Source organism: Triticum aestivum, chromosome 6D, assembly GCF_018294505.1.
Source record: "Triticum aestivum cultivar Chinese Spring chromosome 6D, IWGSC CS RefSeq v2.1, whole genome shotgun sequence".
Lineage (NCBI taxonomy): Eukaryota > Viridiplantae > Streptophyta > Magnoliopsida > Poales > Poaceae > Triticum > Triticum aestivum.
This window is the reverse complement of record NC_057811.1, coordinates 3,125,701-3,138,105: the sequence shown is the minus strand read 5'-3', so window position 1 is coordinate 3,138,105 and position 12,405 is coordinate 3,125,701. Positions and strand designations below refer to the sequence as shown.

General features: G+C 44.6%; 1 protein-coding gene across 3 annotated transcripts in view; it reads left to right on the top strand.

The window, feature by feature from the left end:
• Positions 1-12,405, top strand: part of LOC123142914 (uncharacterized) — a 17,038-nt gene that overhangs the window by 3,990 nt on the left and 643 nt on the right. The window contains exons 4-21 of one of the 3 annotated variants that reach the window (XM_044561624.1): positions 1,242-1,673; positions 1,783-1,803; positions 1,895-1,974; positions 2,112-2,166; positions 3,929-3,965; positions 4,042-4,379; positions 4,476-4,607; positions 4,690-4,841; positions 7,133-7,207; positions 7,702-7,828; positions 8,033-8,470; positions 8,697-8,815; positions 8,920-8,974; positions 9,220-9,406; positions 9,553-9,788; positions 9,909-10,040; positions 10,131-10,279; positions 10,472-10,540. In XM_044561624.1, the coding sequence (XP_044417559.1) occupies positions 1,242-1,673; positions 1,783-1,803; positions 1,895-1,974; positions 2,112-2,166; positions 3,929-3,965; positions 4,042-4,379; positions 4,476-4,607; positions 4,690-4,841; positions 7,133-7,207; positions 7,702-7,828; positions 8,033-8,470; positions 8,697-8,815; positions 8,920-8,974; positions 9,220-9,406; positions 9,553-9,788; positions 9,909-10,040; positions 10,131-10,279; positions 10,472-10,540 (2,834 nt within the window). The other 2 variants (XM_044561625.1, XR_006470632.1) reach the window with 2 other exon arrangements.

Below are 12,405 nucleotides of genomic sequence, written 5' to 3'. Positions count from 1 at the left end.
GAGGGTTTGGTGGCGGCGCGGTGGGCTGCACGGGGCAGCTCGCGCTCGTGGCTGCGGTGGCTGCCAGGTCTGGGCTCGGCCAGATCTGGCGGTACGGCGGGCGCGGGTGCTTCCGCTGCTGCGTGCAGCGCGGTGGACGGGCTCGCGGCGGGCACGCGTGCTGGTGGTGCGCGCTGGCCGTCCTCCAGTCGGGGCTCCCCTGTTCCGGCCCCTGGACGGCGGCGAGCGGCGCCGGATGGCTCTTCCGATGAGTGCTCTTGGCTGCGGGTGCGGGCTGGCTTCGCGCTTCTGGTTGATGGTTGGGCGGGCTGCCGTTGGTGGCCTCGCGTCGAGCTGCGGCGGGCGCCATGGTGAGGCGACACGGGGGTGTGTCCGGTGGGGAGTTCTCAGGAGGGATGGGAGGCCCCGATGGCCACCCGTCGCCGGTGTGGGGGTGCACCGGTCCGGATGCGTCCGCTCCTCCTCCCCCTTTCCTCGGCTGTGTGCTCTTTGTTGGGGCTCTGGCGATGTTCGAGGCAGGGCGGTTGCTGGCATCTTCATAGGCGGGGGCTGCCAGTCAGGCCAAAGCCAAGGCCTTTGGGTGTTCACGGAGTTGCTTGGATGCTGGGCGGCGGCCCTGGCGGCGGGAGGCGCGGTGTTCGTGGGCGGAGCGCGCGTCTTGGGTGCGGTCGGGCAGCCATGGCCACGTGGGTGGCATGGTTGGTGATGCTTGGCGAAGCATGGTGGTCTGGTAGAGGGTTAACACCGGAGTTCATAACTTGCCCGGTCTTCTCCGGCCGACGGTGGCGGCGCCGCGGGCGTCGTTTCCTTCATGAAGGCTCCGTCGTGGTGTTCTCTTCTCTGCATGTTGCTCCGGGTGAAAACTTGATCTCCCAGATCAGGCGGTGGCGGCTTTCGGTGTTGTGCCCTTCTTGAAGGCACCGCCTTGGAGTCCATGCTTCGCCATTGTCCCGCTTCACTTCTTCTCGGTGGCTAGGTCTCGGAAGGTCAGCAGGCTTGTGCACTCATCTACTGCTGTAGTGCTAGCTGGCCCTTTAGGATTTTGCAATAGTCTATTAATTTGTTACCATGCCGGTTAGTTATAAATTGTATGTAGTTTCATAGTTCCGACTGTTATTGGTAGTTTGGTAAAGAACTGAAGTTGAATTTCATGAATTATTTATCTTCAATAAACATAAGATAAGACAACCAAAATTTGTAATACGCTGATCAGAATGCTAAGCGTGCAAGTTCTTCTTTAGGAAACGCAAGGGTCCGGCAAGCTACTTCACGTCCAGCCGACTGTACTCCTGTTTGACTTGCAACCCCAGAAATTGATCCCGTGCTCACTGCAGCTTACAAATGACACGGATGACCACATGGCATTTACACTTAGTACTACAGAGATTGTGGACTGGTCGGAGCACTTCATGGCTAGGCTGCCGCTATACGGCATTGTGCCGGCGCGGTCCACTTACACCCTCATTCTGACAGTGTTGGAGTGGGAGGTACCAGACAAAAGATTTTGCGATATGATCCTGCAGAGCTGTATATCAGCGTATAACCACATCCGGAAGTTCAGAGACAAACCTGAATGTGAGCACTTCTTTAAAGTTAACAAGACAGTGAATGGAGTGCACGAGGTGAAACTGACAGCCTTTTTGTCTCTAAAAGGACAATCAATGTCGTCCAAGGTGAGAAAACAACTTTTCTTTCTGCTCATCCACTGGTTTATATTTATGCATACTGACCTGTTAGTGTTGGCCTGTTTGCATTGCTTATGGCATGGTCATCATTTTGCAGCCCACCGGGCCGGGCATCAGGGTATCCATTTCTCCTCATTTTTGTTTAAGCACCTTGCATATTACTTGTTTATTGTTCATAAGGTGTGTAAATGTATCTTAATCATACACAGCCATTGTTTAATCAGATCTTATCCATGGATGAACCGCGGAAAACTCTGTATTCTTTGGACGCGCATCCGACCAAGCCATGGTGAGTGCACCGTGGCCTTGAAGACAAGCTCTTTTAAATCTTTGCCAACCAAAGGGTTGTCTATTTTTCCCAAGAATGCAGAAAAGCATGCACAACAGACGGTCTACTGATAAAATTTCCTTACCTCTGTATTACAGGATTATAACTGGTCATGCCTGTGGACATGTTCGCATTTGGAACCATGAGACACAGGCAAGCAACTATATATCTAAAGAGTAGCACATAATTATAGTGTTAAAATTCTAAGTTCTAACTAGAAATGAGCTCCCTTTTTTGGGGAGTTTGCAAGCACACCTTTATCAGGCATAACTTAGCTAATGGAACACTACCGGAATGACCTACTATGCCGACGGCCCATAGCCGTAGGCATATGCCCAATCCCCTTGGGGATAAGCCTATGTCGACGGCCACCGTCGGCAACTTTTACGTCGGCTACCTGGCCCCCGGCCGTCGGCATGGATGCCTATACCGATGGCTTCCGTATAGCCGTCGGCATAGATCCATTGTCGGCAAACTTTTACGTGTGACGGCGCCGTCATCAAGTGCTGACCAACCGAAAGGTGCCACGTGGCACATATATGCCGACGGCCATGCCGTCAGCATAGATTTGAGTCTATGCCGACGGCCATGCCGTCAGCATAGCTGCGTGCCAGGAAGCGCTCAATGGGCGCCACGTGTCATCTATGCCGATGACTAGGCCGTCGGCATACCTGCGTGCCAGGGTGCGCCCAGTTCGCACCACGTGTCCACTATGCCGACGGCCAGACTGTCGGCATATATATAAAAATATGTGACGCCCATTGGTAGCATGGCCCGCCCCTATGGCCGTCGGCATAATTTCTGTCTGATTTTTCCCCTGTTTTCTGTTTGAATTCAATTCAAATACACAGGAACTACACAGCACATAGATATGATGAAATAGACATACACATCACATATAAGTATCATCATCACAACCAACACCACCACCATCAGAACAACATAAGTACCGTCACAAACATAAGTATCATCACAAACAACATAAGCATCTAAAGAAGCACACAAGTCATCTAAAGGAGCATAAAAGACCACAAGTCATCTAAAGACCACAACCACCGCCAAGTTCGTCACCGCCAAGTCCGCCAAAGCCCAGGTCGTCACTGCTACCGCCAAGACCGCCACCGCCACCTCCTCGGTTGATCGGAGTTCTAAAGGCATCTGTTGACCGCCATCTGTTGACCGCCAAGCACGCTATTCACTGGTGTTTCTAAAGGCATATGTTGCAGATGTTCTAACCACGTTTGTCAGTGTTGGACAAGCTTCTCTTCAACCAGTGTTGGACAAAGGGAGTATTACCTTATTCCTAATCCGGTCCTCAACTGTATGTACATACATACACCTTAGCATGCACATCTTAGTGACACTCATTTGTTGGATGTGTTCTCTTAGTCGGCCAACACTCTGCTCCATATAGCATCATAGGTCTGATTGCCGTCCTACTGAACTTACCTTTTATCTTTTGTTAGACCTTCTTATCACAAAGGATGCCATATGCTTGCTGCCATTTCATCCACCCTGCTCTGTATGGCTAACATCTTCATCGACACCATCATTGCTTAGCAGTATCAGTCCCAAGTATCGAAAGGTATCCCTTTTAGGCGCTATATGTCCATCTACACTAACATCTCCCTCCTCACACCTAGCACCACTAATGTGGCATATTATATAATGACCATGTATTTCATGGATTATTACGAAGACATAAAAAAATGAGGGTTCTTGACAGCCTAACAAAAGAGAAACCTTGAATTTATAATCTGCTTATGTGATGGTTTCTATTTGCCACTGTTTGTATTTGACCTCCGAAAAGGAAAATCTCACTGGAACTAGAAATACTCAATTTTTGTATACAGTGACTCACAAAGTATCTCTTTTTTGTGGCTAGACTAACATAATCTTTTATATTTACTGGCAGTGCCTAGTGGATTCATTTAAAGTCTCGCGGGGATCAGGCACGCTTCCTTGCTTACTTCTCTGTTGATTAAGTTTCTTACTCACATGTTAATAATATGATCACTCTCGCTGCAGTTTATTCTGTTAAATTTATTGTGCGGAAGCAGTGGTTCATCTCTGGTTCAGCAGAAGGTCTCATACATGTTTACAGTTATGAAACAAAAATGCAAAAGATCACGAGTTTCAGAGCTCATGATGGCCTCATGTCGCTGGCTGTTCATCCCACTCAACCGTATGTGCTGTCATCGCCTTGTTCGCGTCACCACGAGAAGAAACTTTGGGACTGGGAGAAGGGATGGGACTGCACACAAACATTTGAGAGGGAATACTTTGAAAGGGATTTTCTATGCCAAGTCGCTTTTGACCCCAAGGAGACCAACCGTTTTGCTAGTACTTCGGATCACACAGTGAAGGTACGGGGTTGTCCCTCTTTGCTAAGAAAGTTGTACATGAAGAAGTTAAGTTTTGATACTAAACATTGAGTGCAAATTCATATGCTTTATGCTTAGGTTTGGAGCCTTGATTCTCCCAAATCTAACTATAATCTGCCTGGGCATTTTAACGAAGTGAACTTCCTGGAATTCTTCACACGTGATGAACTGCTGTATCTGATTACTGGCTCTCATGACATGGCTGCAATGGTATGGATTTGTGTTCAGAAATAAGCTAATTCAGTATGCAGAAACAGTACTAATAATGCATGTTTTGTGTTTCTCAAATCAGATATGGGACATGCAGAAGAAGAAATATGTTACCAATATGCCGCAAACTTTGATGTCTCCTGTAGATTCTGTCTTCTCACATCCCAAACTACCAATACTACTTACATGTTCATCTGACGGCACTTCTCATTTCTGGAGCTCCAAAGATTTTAGGTAAAGACCAAAGTTGATAACCCTAGCTTATAATATCAAGCTGCTGTGTTGGTTGCAATGCAATAAATTGTCAAAAATATTAGCAATGAAAGCAGTGCTTTAATTTCCACAGTTTGAATTGTTATTGTGGAAACTAGATGGATGATCTGTGCCTTCGCGTGGTTATATTTGTTGAGATAAAGTGATGCTAGAAAGATGAGAAGTAGATTGTTCCATGCTATTAATTTATTTCCAATTAAGTCCAATTCGGGGGAAAGGTAAACAAAGACGACCTCCAGCATATCAGGCTTATTTCATATGATACTGAAAAGCCATGGATATTGATCTTGGAGGGGTGCCCTGCCTAGCCTCTGATCATGCCAGCACCTAATTTGGGCGCCATATGTCCTCATTTCTGGAGCTCCAAAGATCTTTGATGGTGAAGGTCCTCAAGTTGATAACTTGTCGATGTACCTTCATGAAATGCTAGGGGAATCATTCAGTAACTAATATTTCATAGGAAGTTTTAATTCATCTTGTCTTTCATATGTGAGGTAATTGCACAAAACCACCACATTTGGGGCTAGGGTAACCAATTGGTACCACAATTCAGGGAGCTCACACTGAACCACCGACTTTGAGCCTAACGAGTAACAAATAGCACTGATTCTGGAATTAGGTACCTATAACAGCAAGAATGACCAGTGGGCCCTGGTTGTCAGTCCGAGTTGGCATGCATATGTGGACAACATGCTGAGGTGGACAGGGGTCCCACACGTCAGCCTCACATCTCCTTTTCTCTTTATTCTTCTTCCTCCTTCCCTGTATCTCTCCCCTCAGCGACGTTGGGCGTGTGCACGGGGCTGTCGCGGCTCCGGTAGTGCGGTGCTCGGTCCTCCATGGGGAGAAGTAAGTGTGGCCTTCCTGTCGTTCGGGAACAAGAAGAATAAAGGATGTACTCTGGCACCGCTGCCGTGTGGAGGTGTGGAGGGCCCTGCCTAGCGTGCCTCCCAGCACCCAATCTAACGGGCCCGACCATGGTGAGACCTTCCTCGAGCACCGGTCCCACCTATCGATCCAGCCGTGGCAGGCCTCCTTGCTTAGCGCCGGAATCAGGCTGACCTGCCCCTTCCACCCATGCCGCCCAAGCACTGGATCCAAGCCGCGCTGGCGGAGAGCAAGCGGACGGCACAGCAGCGTGCCACGACAGGTCACCATGCAGCTTGGAGGGCCAGGTTGCCCCTCCGCCACGTGCACCTCCCGGGATCCCGCCAGACATCCCCTTCCTCACTGAGAGATGTCATCACGTGGATGAAGGGTGAAGGTCGAGGCCCCACGGCACGGTGGTTGCTGCCCCTTCCGCATCACGCATGGTCATTGTGGCCATTGGATCCTCCTGCTGCAGAGAGCCCCCACGCCGTCGACTGACACGAACCGGACCCCGAGAGAGAGATGGGAAAGAGGACGAAGAGAGGGTGAAGAGGATGAGGGGCTTACACGTGGGACCATCATCCACCTCAGCAATTTTTCCACATAAGCATGCCATGTTGGCCCGAAAGGCGGGACCCACTATCAGTTTCGTTGTCTTTGCGAGCTCTACCGGTCACCAATGCAACCTGTTACTCATTAGGCGCAAAAGTGGTGATTCGCTGTGAGTTGTCCGAATTGTGGTACCAACAGGTTACCCTAACCAAAGTGTGGTGGTTTTGTGCAATTACCAGATTACCTCTTCATTTGTGAATATCAAATATTTTGATTCTCAATTTTAGGTATTTATTTTGAATTTATCATTATTATGATTCAAAATTGGGCATCGATGATTGTTGCCATGCTGTTCTCCCATCTTTGCCACATGCTGATGCTTGCACGGCATCACAACAAACAGCTCGACGGTGCCATTTCTTCTTTTATTTTACTGACTGCCGTTGCAGCTTCCTTTATTTGGATGGCTGTTTATTCCATATTGTGGTAGGATAGGCCTGACTCTAAACTTGCAGAACTTCGTAATTTGTGTAACAACCAACAGAACTACCTATAAAACACATTTAAGTGATCGGAATAAGTCAGTTTTCCTTCAGAGTACGTAGTCACAAAGTCAATTCTACAATTATGTGCTTGTTTCCCGTCTCGACAAAAATATGTGAGCAGATATAAGATTCACATTTATCTTATTTTTCTATAATCAAAACGATAATGGCAATTTCTTAACAGAGCTCATGTCGAAAAGTAAGATCCTTAACAGAGTCTGTAGTTAGTTTGCATGACTCGTCCTTGCTCTTATCAGTTTGTAAGCAGATGCTTCCTTCACACAGGCTTGAGGGAGTCCTTGACTATGGTTATGGAGGAAATGTAAGGGGCGTTGCGTGTTTGATGGGATCGAAAGGAAGGTAATCAATTTTTTCCGTTGCCTTCTTCTTTTACTGCCTAAGAGCATTGCTAACTGAAGTGTAAGCGGAAAATAATCAAGTAATGATAGGAAGTAGTTGGGGAAATTGGCAACGTCTGTGGATGATGCATATATTGTCAGGTCGTCTTTAAAACAATGGATCTTTATCAGGTCTACACATAGAACCCAGACGATGATGGCACCCACATTGATGGCATCCTTCAGTACTCGGTGCCAGAGCGCAAAAAATATTATTTAGATATTCTAATTTCGTGAGAAGGAATTGCATATTTTTATAATGGAGCGACAAGCCTTGCCTCATCTGCTTTGATGATACGCACGAGCAAAATTTATTATGGACAATCCAAAACCATCACCGTTGATTAATCACATGGGAGCAAATTTATTTCCTTTTTATTTGCAGAGCCGTACATTTTACATAATTTTCTCTTCCCATTATGCCAAACCTGTTAACTAAGGTGTCTTATGGCATAGGTTTGTGATTGCGCAAGAAGCTGCATTAACAATCCTGGATATTGATAATGAGAAATATCAGGAGTCAAGGGAATCTAGTGAGCCACAGTTACGTGCTGATACAAGACCAGAAGACACATATTCTGAGGTGAGCTCACTAGATTCGAACTTACAAAGCTAGTACAACTGAAATTGAGATACTTTCCAGCGTCGCATGCGACATGGTCCAATTTTTCATTATTCTTACATCAAAACTACATAGCCGAAGAAAATGATCATGTCCCTTTTCCTGACCCGATTCTTTTCATGTGGAAGTACGAAGGTTAAACATTGCAATGTTGTTCTCCTGCAGATGATAACCCAAGTGTCAAACGAGCTTCTTCGTGTCCACCCGCTGAAGCTCCACTTCCCCTTCCGATCCCACAAGTTGATCCCATGCTCACTGCACCTAACAAATAACACGGATAAACATGTGGCATTTAGACTTAGTACAGAAGAGGGATTGGTGTGGTGGCAGCAGCCCTTCACAAGGATGCCCCTAAGCGGAATTGTGCCGTCGAGATCTACTTACACTCTCATTATAACGATGAGAGAGCTTCCGAAACTGCTACAAGAACAAAACATTAATCTGATTCTGCAGAGCAGTATATCTGGGGATAAGTACATCTATACGTTCATAGACCAAACCGAATGTGATCTATTTTTTGAGGATGCCAAAGATACAGGGAATGTAGTGCATGAGGTGAAATTGAAAGCTGTTTCGTCTCTGCAAGGACAGGCAATGTCTGAGGTGAGGTTATCTAAGTAAAAAAGAATTTTTTTTGTTATGTTAAACTGAAACCAGAGAGTTGTTTTTGTGCCATGCTCACTTTATTACTAAGACCAAACTTTGCTAACTGCCTGTTACTTCTGCTGTTATCTTCTTTTCGTTTTGAAGTTTCCATTGAATCTGAATAAGATCTGGGTCAAAGAAAGGAGAGCAGATTTGTTCAAAATTAACGTGCCAAAATTTGCAGAATGGATCGACTGTAGAAGACGCAATCCAACCTTTAATAAACATATGGGGTTTGTTCCACCCTGCCAAGGACTTTTCTGGTGTGCTGTGTTCACTAGATGCTGATCCGACTGAGTCATGGTTGGTGAATAGCATAATATCGGCATATGAATAGTTAATCCTTTGTTGAAGTGTGTCATTTGGATGCGAAGGTCTTATTCACTAAATCTATTCTCATCACACAGGATTATAACAGGTCATCGCCATGGAGATGTTTCTATATGGAAGTGTGGCACACAGGCACGTTAACACGTTCTCCTAGCATTCCTTCTGATAGCACAGTCCAGGTGTATGTTTATGTTGGGTGATGGTCGTCTTTGGTGTCAGCAAAATAACGCCCGTTAACACTGCATGTATCTTTTCTCATGATGGTTTTGGGACTAGCATTGCAAAATCAATGGCCTTGCACAAATTGTATTAGCAAATCACAATCTAGTGTTTATTTTTGCCATGAATTAACAAAAATTATCGACTATTACCGTCAGAGAATGATGTCTTCGATTAACACCTGGGAGGAAACAGGCCTCCCTAGGAATATCCTTAACACCCAACACGATGTTTATTCTGTCAAATTCATTACAAGGAGGCGATGGTTTGTGGCTGGGACATATGATGGTTTCATCCATGTGTATAACTATGCAACAAGGATGGACTTCATAAAGAGAGTCAAAGGTATTACCTTCGATTCGATATGTAAATTCATTCAGTATCTCGCTTTTATCAATTGAATGTGGTCTTACACATTGTCGGCAGTTCTACACCGTTACTCTATTTTACCCGTCAATTAATTCCACAATATGATTTTGTGATGTCTACAGTACATTCACATGGGATTAGAGACAATGGTATTTACTTGTCCAGAGCACTGGTCGTCCATCCAACCCAGCCGTATGTGCTCTCGATTTTTGAAGAAATGAAACTCTGGGACTGGGACAAAGATTGGAAGTTCATACAAACATTTGAGAGGGAACACTCCGATTCCATACAACAAGTGGCATTTAGCCCAAAAGACACCAACACTTCTGCTAGTGCTTCAAGTGATCACACAGTAAAGGTTTGAGTTTCTCTTATTTCTTATTTCTTTATTGACTTTTGACACAACATTGACCGTATATGAAGAAAGTTTCATTTGCTTACACTGACTTTGTATTCCGACGCCATGCCTGCTGTTCAGCTTTGGAGCCTTTATTCTCGCATATCTGAGTATACTCTGCGCGGCCATTCAGACAAAGTGAACTGCCTGGAGTTCTTCACACGTGATGGTCAGCAATATTTGATTACTGGCTCTCAAGACTGTACTGCCAAGGTATCTATATGGCACTTTCATTAAAATATGCTATAGTACAGTACACATATAACAGTGCTAGTAATCCATGATTTGTTTTTGCCAAATGAGATATGGGGCTTGCAAGAAAAGATGTGTGTGCATACAATGGATGTTTTCATGTCGCCAGTTGTTTCTGTCATTTCCCTTCCGGATACCCCATACTTAACTACAGGTTCAGAAGATGGCACTGTTCATTTGTGGAGCTGTGCTAGTTTCAGGTAACTAATCACTGAAGCATGCCATTATGAAATATGAGTCAAATAATGTGTCAGAACTTCTTGCTTTATATGTGCATATGTTCCTATTTTACACACATATATAACTTTTCTCTCTTTGTCCTCCATATTGAGAGTTTCCCCATGGGATAATAACATTTTTGTGAAATTTGTAACCGAAAGCTTTCTATTCAGGCTTGAGAGAATATTTAACATTGGTGGCAGTGGGCCTGTTCGGAGTCTATGTTTGATGGGGTCAAAGAGGTAATTAACATTATCCTATTTTAGGACTCTGCCTTGTTAGTGTAATCTTGACTAGTTATGAGCTATGTTTAGATTTATATACGAGTTGCACTTAGCCCTGCCCTGTAGTAGACATGGGATCAGCGTGTCCGTGTAATTAATTAGGAAAATTATCAAGTAGTAGTCTGGCAGGATTAGTAGTAGTACATACGAACCAGTAATAGTCCATCTCGTATACGGTGCTAGCTTGAGTCGGTTAGCTAGCTTGGAGTCCTAGTCGGGCTGTTTATGCTTGCTCTGGTTAGACGTGTATATATATAACCGGCCCTGCAATATTGTACTGTGGAGAAAAGGAGAAAACGAAATAAAGAGAAAACAGAAAAGGCACGACACGTGCCTTTGGCAAAATTTGTTGCGTGCGCTTGTTCACGTAGTTTGATGGATCGATCCATGGACCAATCCCAACATGCCTAAGAGCATTATTATTGAAACTGAGAGCATAACCATATTAGCTGGACCTTGCACGCCTTGTCCTCTATTTCTTTTTTGAATTCTCGGTGTTACAGCTGATGACTTGATCGTGTGCTTATAACACTGACACAGCTACAACACTGACACGGACTATCTACTCGCACACTGTAACCAACAGTTAGCTTGTACTGGACATTCCTAATCGGTTTTTGCTACGTGCTACATGAATTGACTCATATTTCACTACTAACTGAACATGAAACTCACCCTAAACTTGAGATTATTTCCAACTTTCTAGAACAGTTCTCACTTTCTGTTATGCCAAACTTGTAAACTAGTCTTTTATCCTGTAGGGTTGTGATTGAACAGGGGGGTGAAATATCAATCATGGATATTGACACAATTTCTGAGGTAAGCTCACTGAAATTAAACATATAAAACTGCTAACCACATTTATGGATGCATGATTTGTGGAACTGGGCTGGCCCTATTACGCAATGTATATCAGGACATAGACAGACTATGCCAGTCATTCTCAATTTTTTTAGACTTTCATTCATACTATGTACTTATTGCTCTGCCTTTTGCCTACCAAGCCTGTAGTGGCCTTGGACTCCGACTAGAGTTACGAAGTTCTAAAAATACCTGCAAATTCTAGACATGATTTATGGGTCAGATCTTTTCAGCTGCAGATTCTGCAGAAGTGGATTCTGCTGGGCGCTGCCCAGGGAATCGTGTGTTGAAATATCAATAATACCCATATACGAAATCGTGTGCATAATCACCTGAGAAACCATAGCTCTTATCAGCTGCTACAGTTTGAGATTGCTGTATGAGTTATCTGTTGAAATATCAATAATACCCATATACGAAATCGTGTGTTGTGTACTAACACTGAGTTATTTTGCAATGTTCTACCACCTAAACGATGAGATAGGTACCGTTTGCACACTTCCACTTGTATATGTTAGGAGGTATTAGGATTGGTCTAGAGTCCTTATTAGACTATGTTTCCTTTCCTTGCACCTCAAGTCTTGTGTAATATACAAGACTTGGCTCATCATAACAGTATGGTAATGCATGGTCATGGCTCATCAGTTTTTTAGATTTCAATTGTGATATAAGTTTGAAGACAATATCTGCATGATAAGCCCACAGATAATTATTGTGATTGGATTTTTTTTCTAATTCCTGCACTGTGTGTGCTCTTGGCTAGGCTTGTATGACTGAAACAGAACACAAACCATCTTGTCCAACCAGTGTATCGGATTCACTTGTTGATTACCACTAGAATTCATAAAACAGTAAAACAATTATAAGACACCAATTCTTTTGGCAATTACTTATGCAATTCACACTATAGATTCATACAGTCAAGTTCATTACAAGCTTCCATAAAATCACAACCAAGGTAT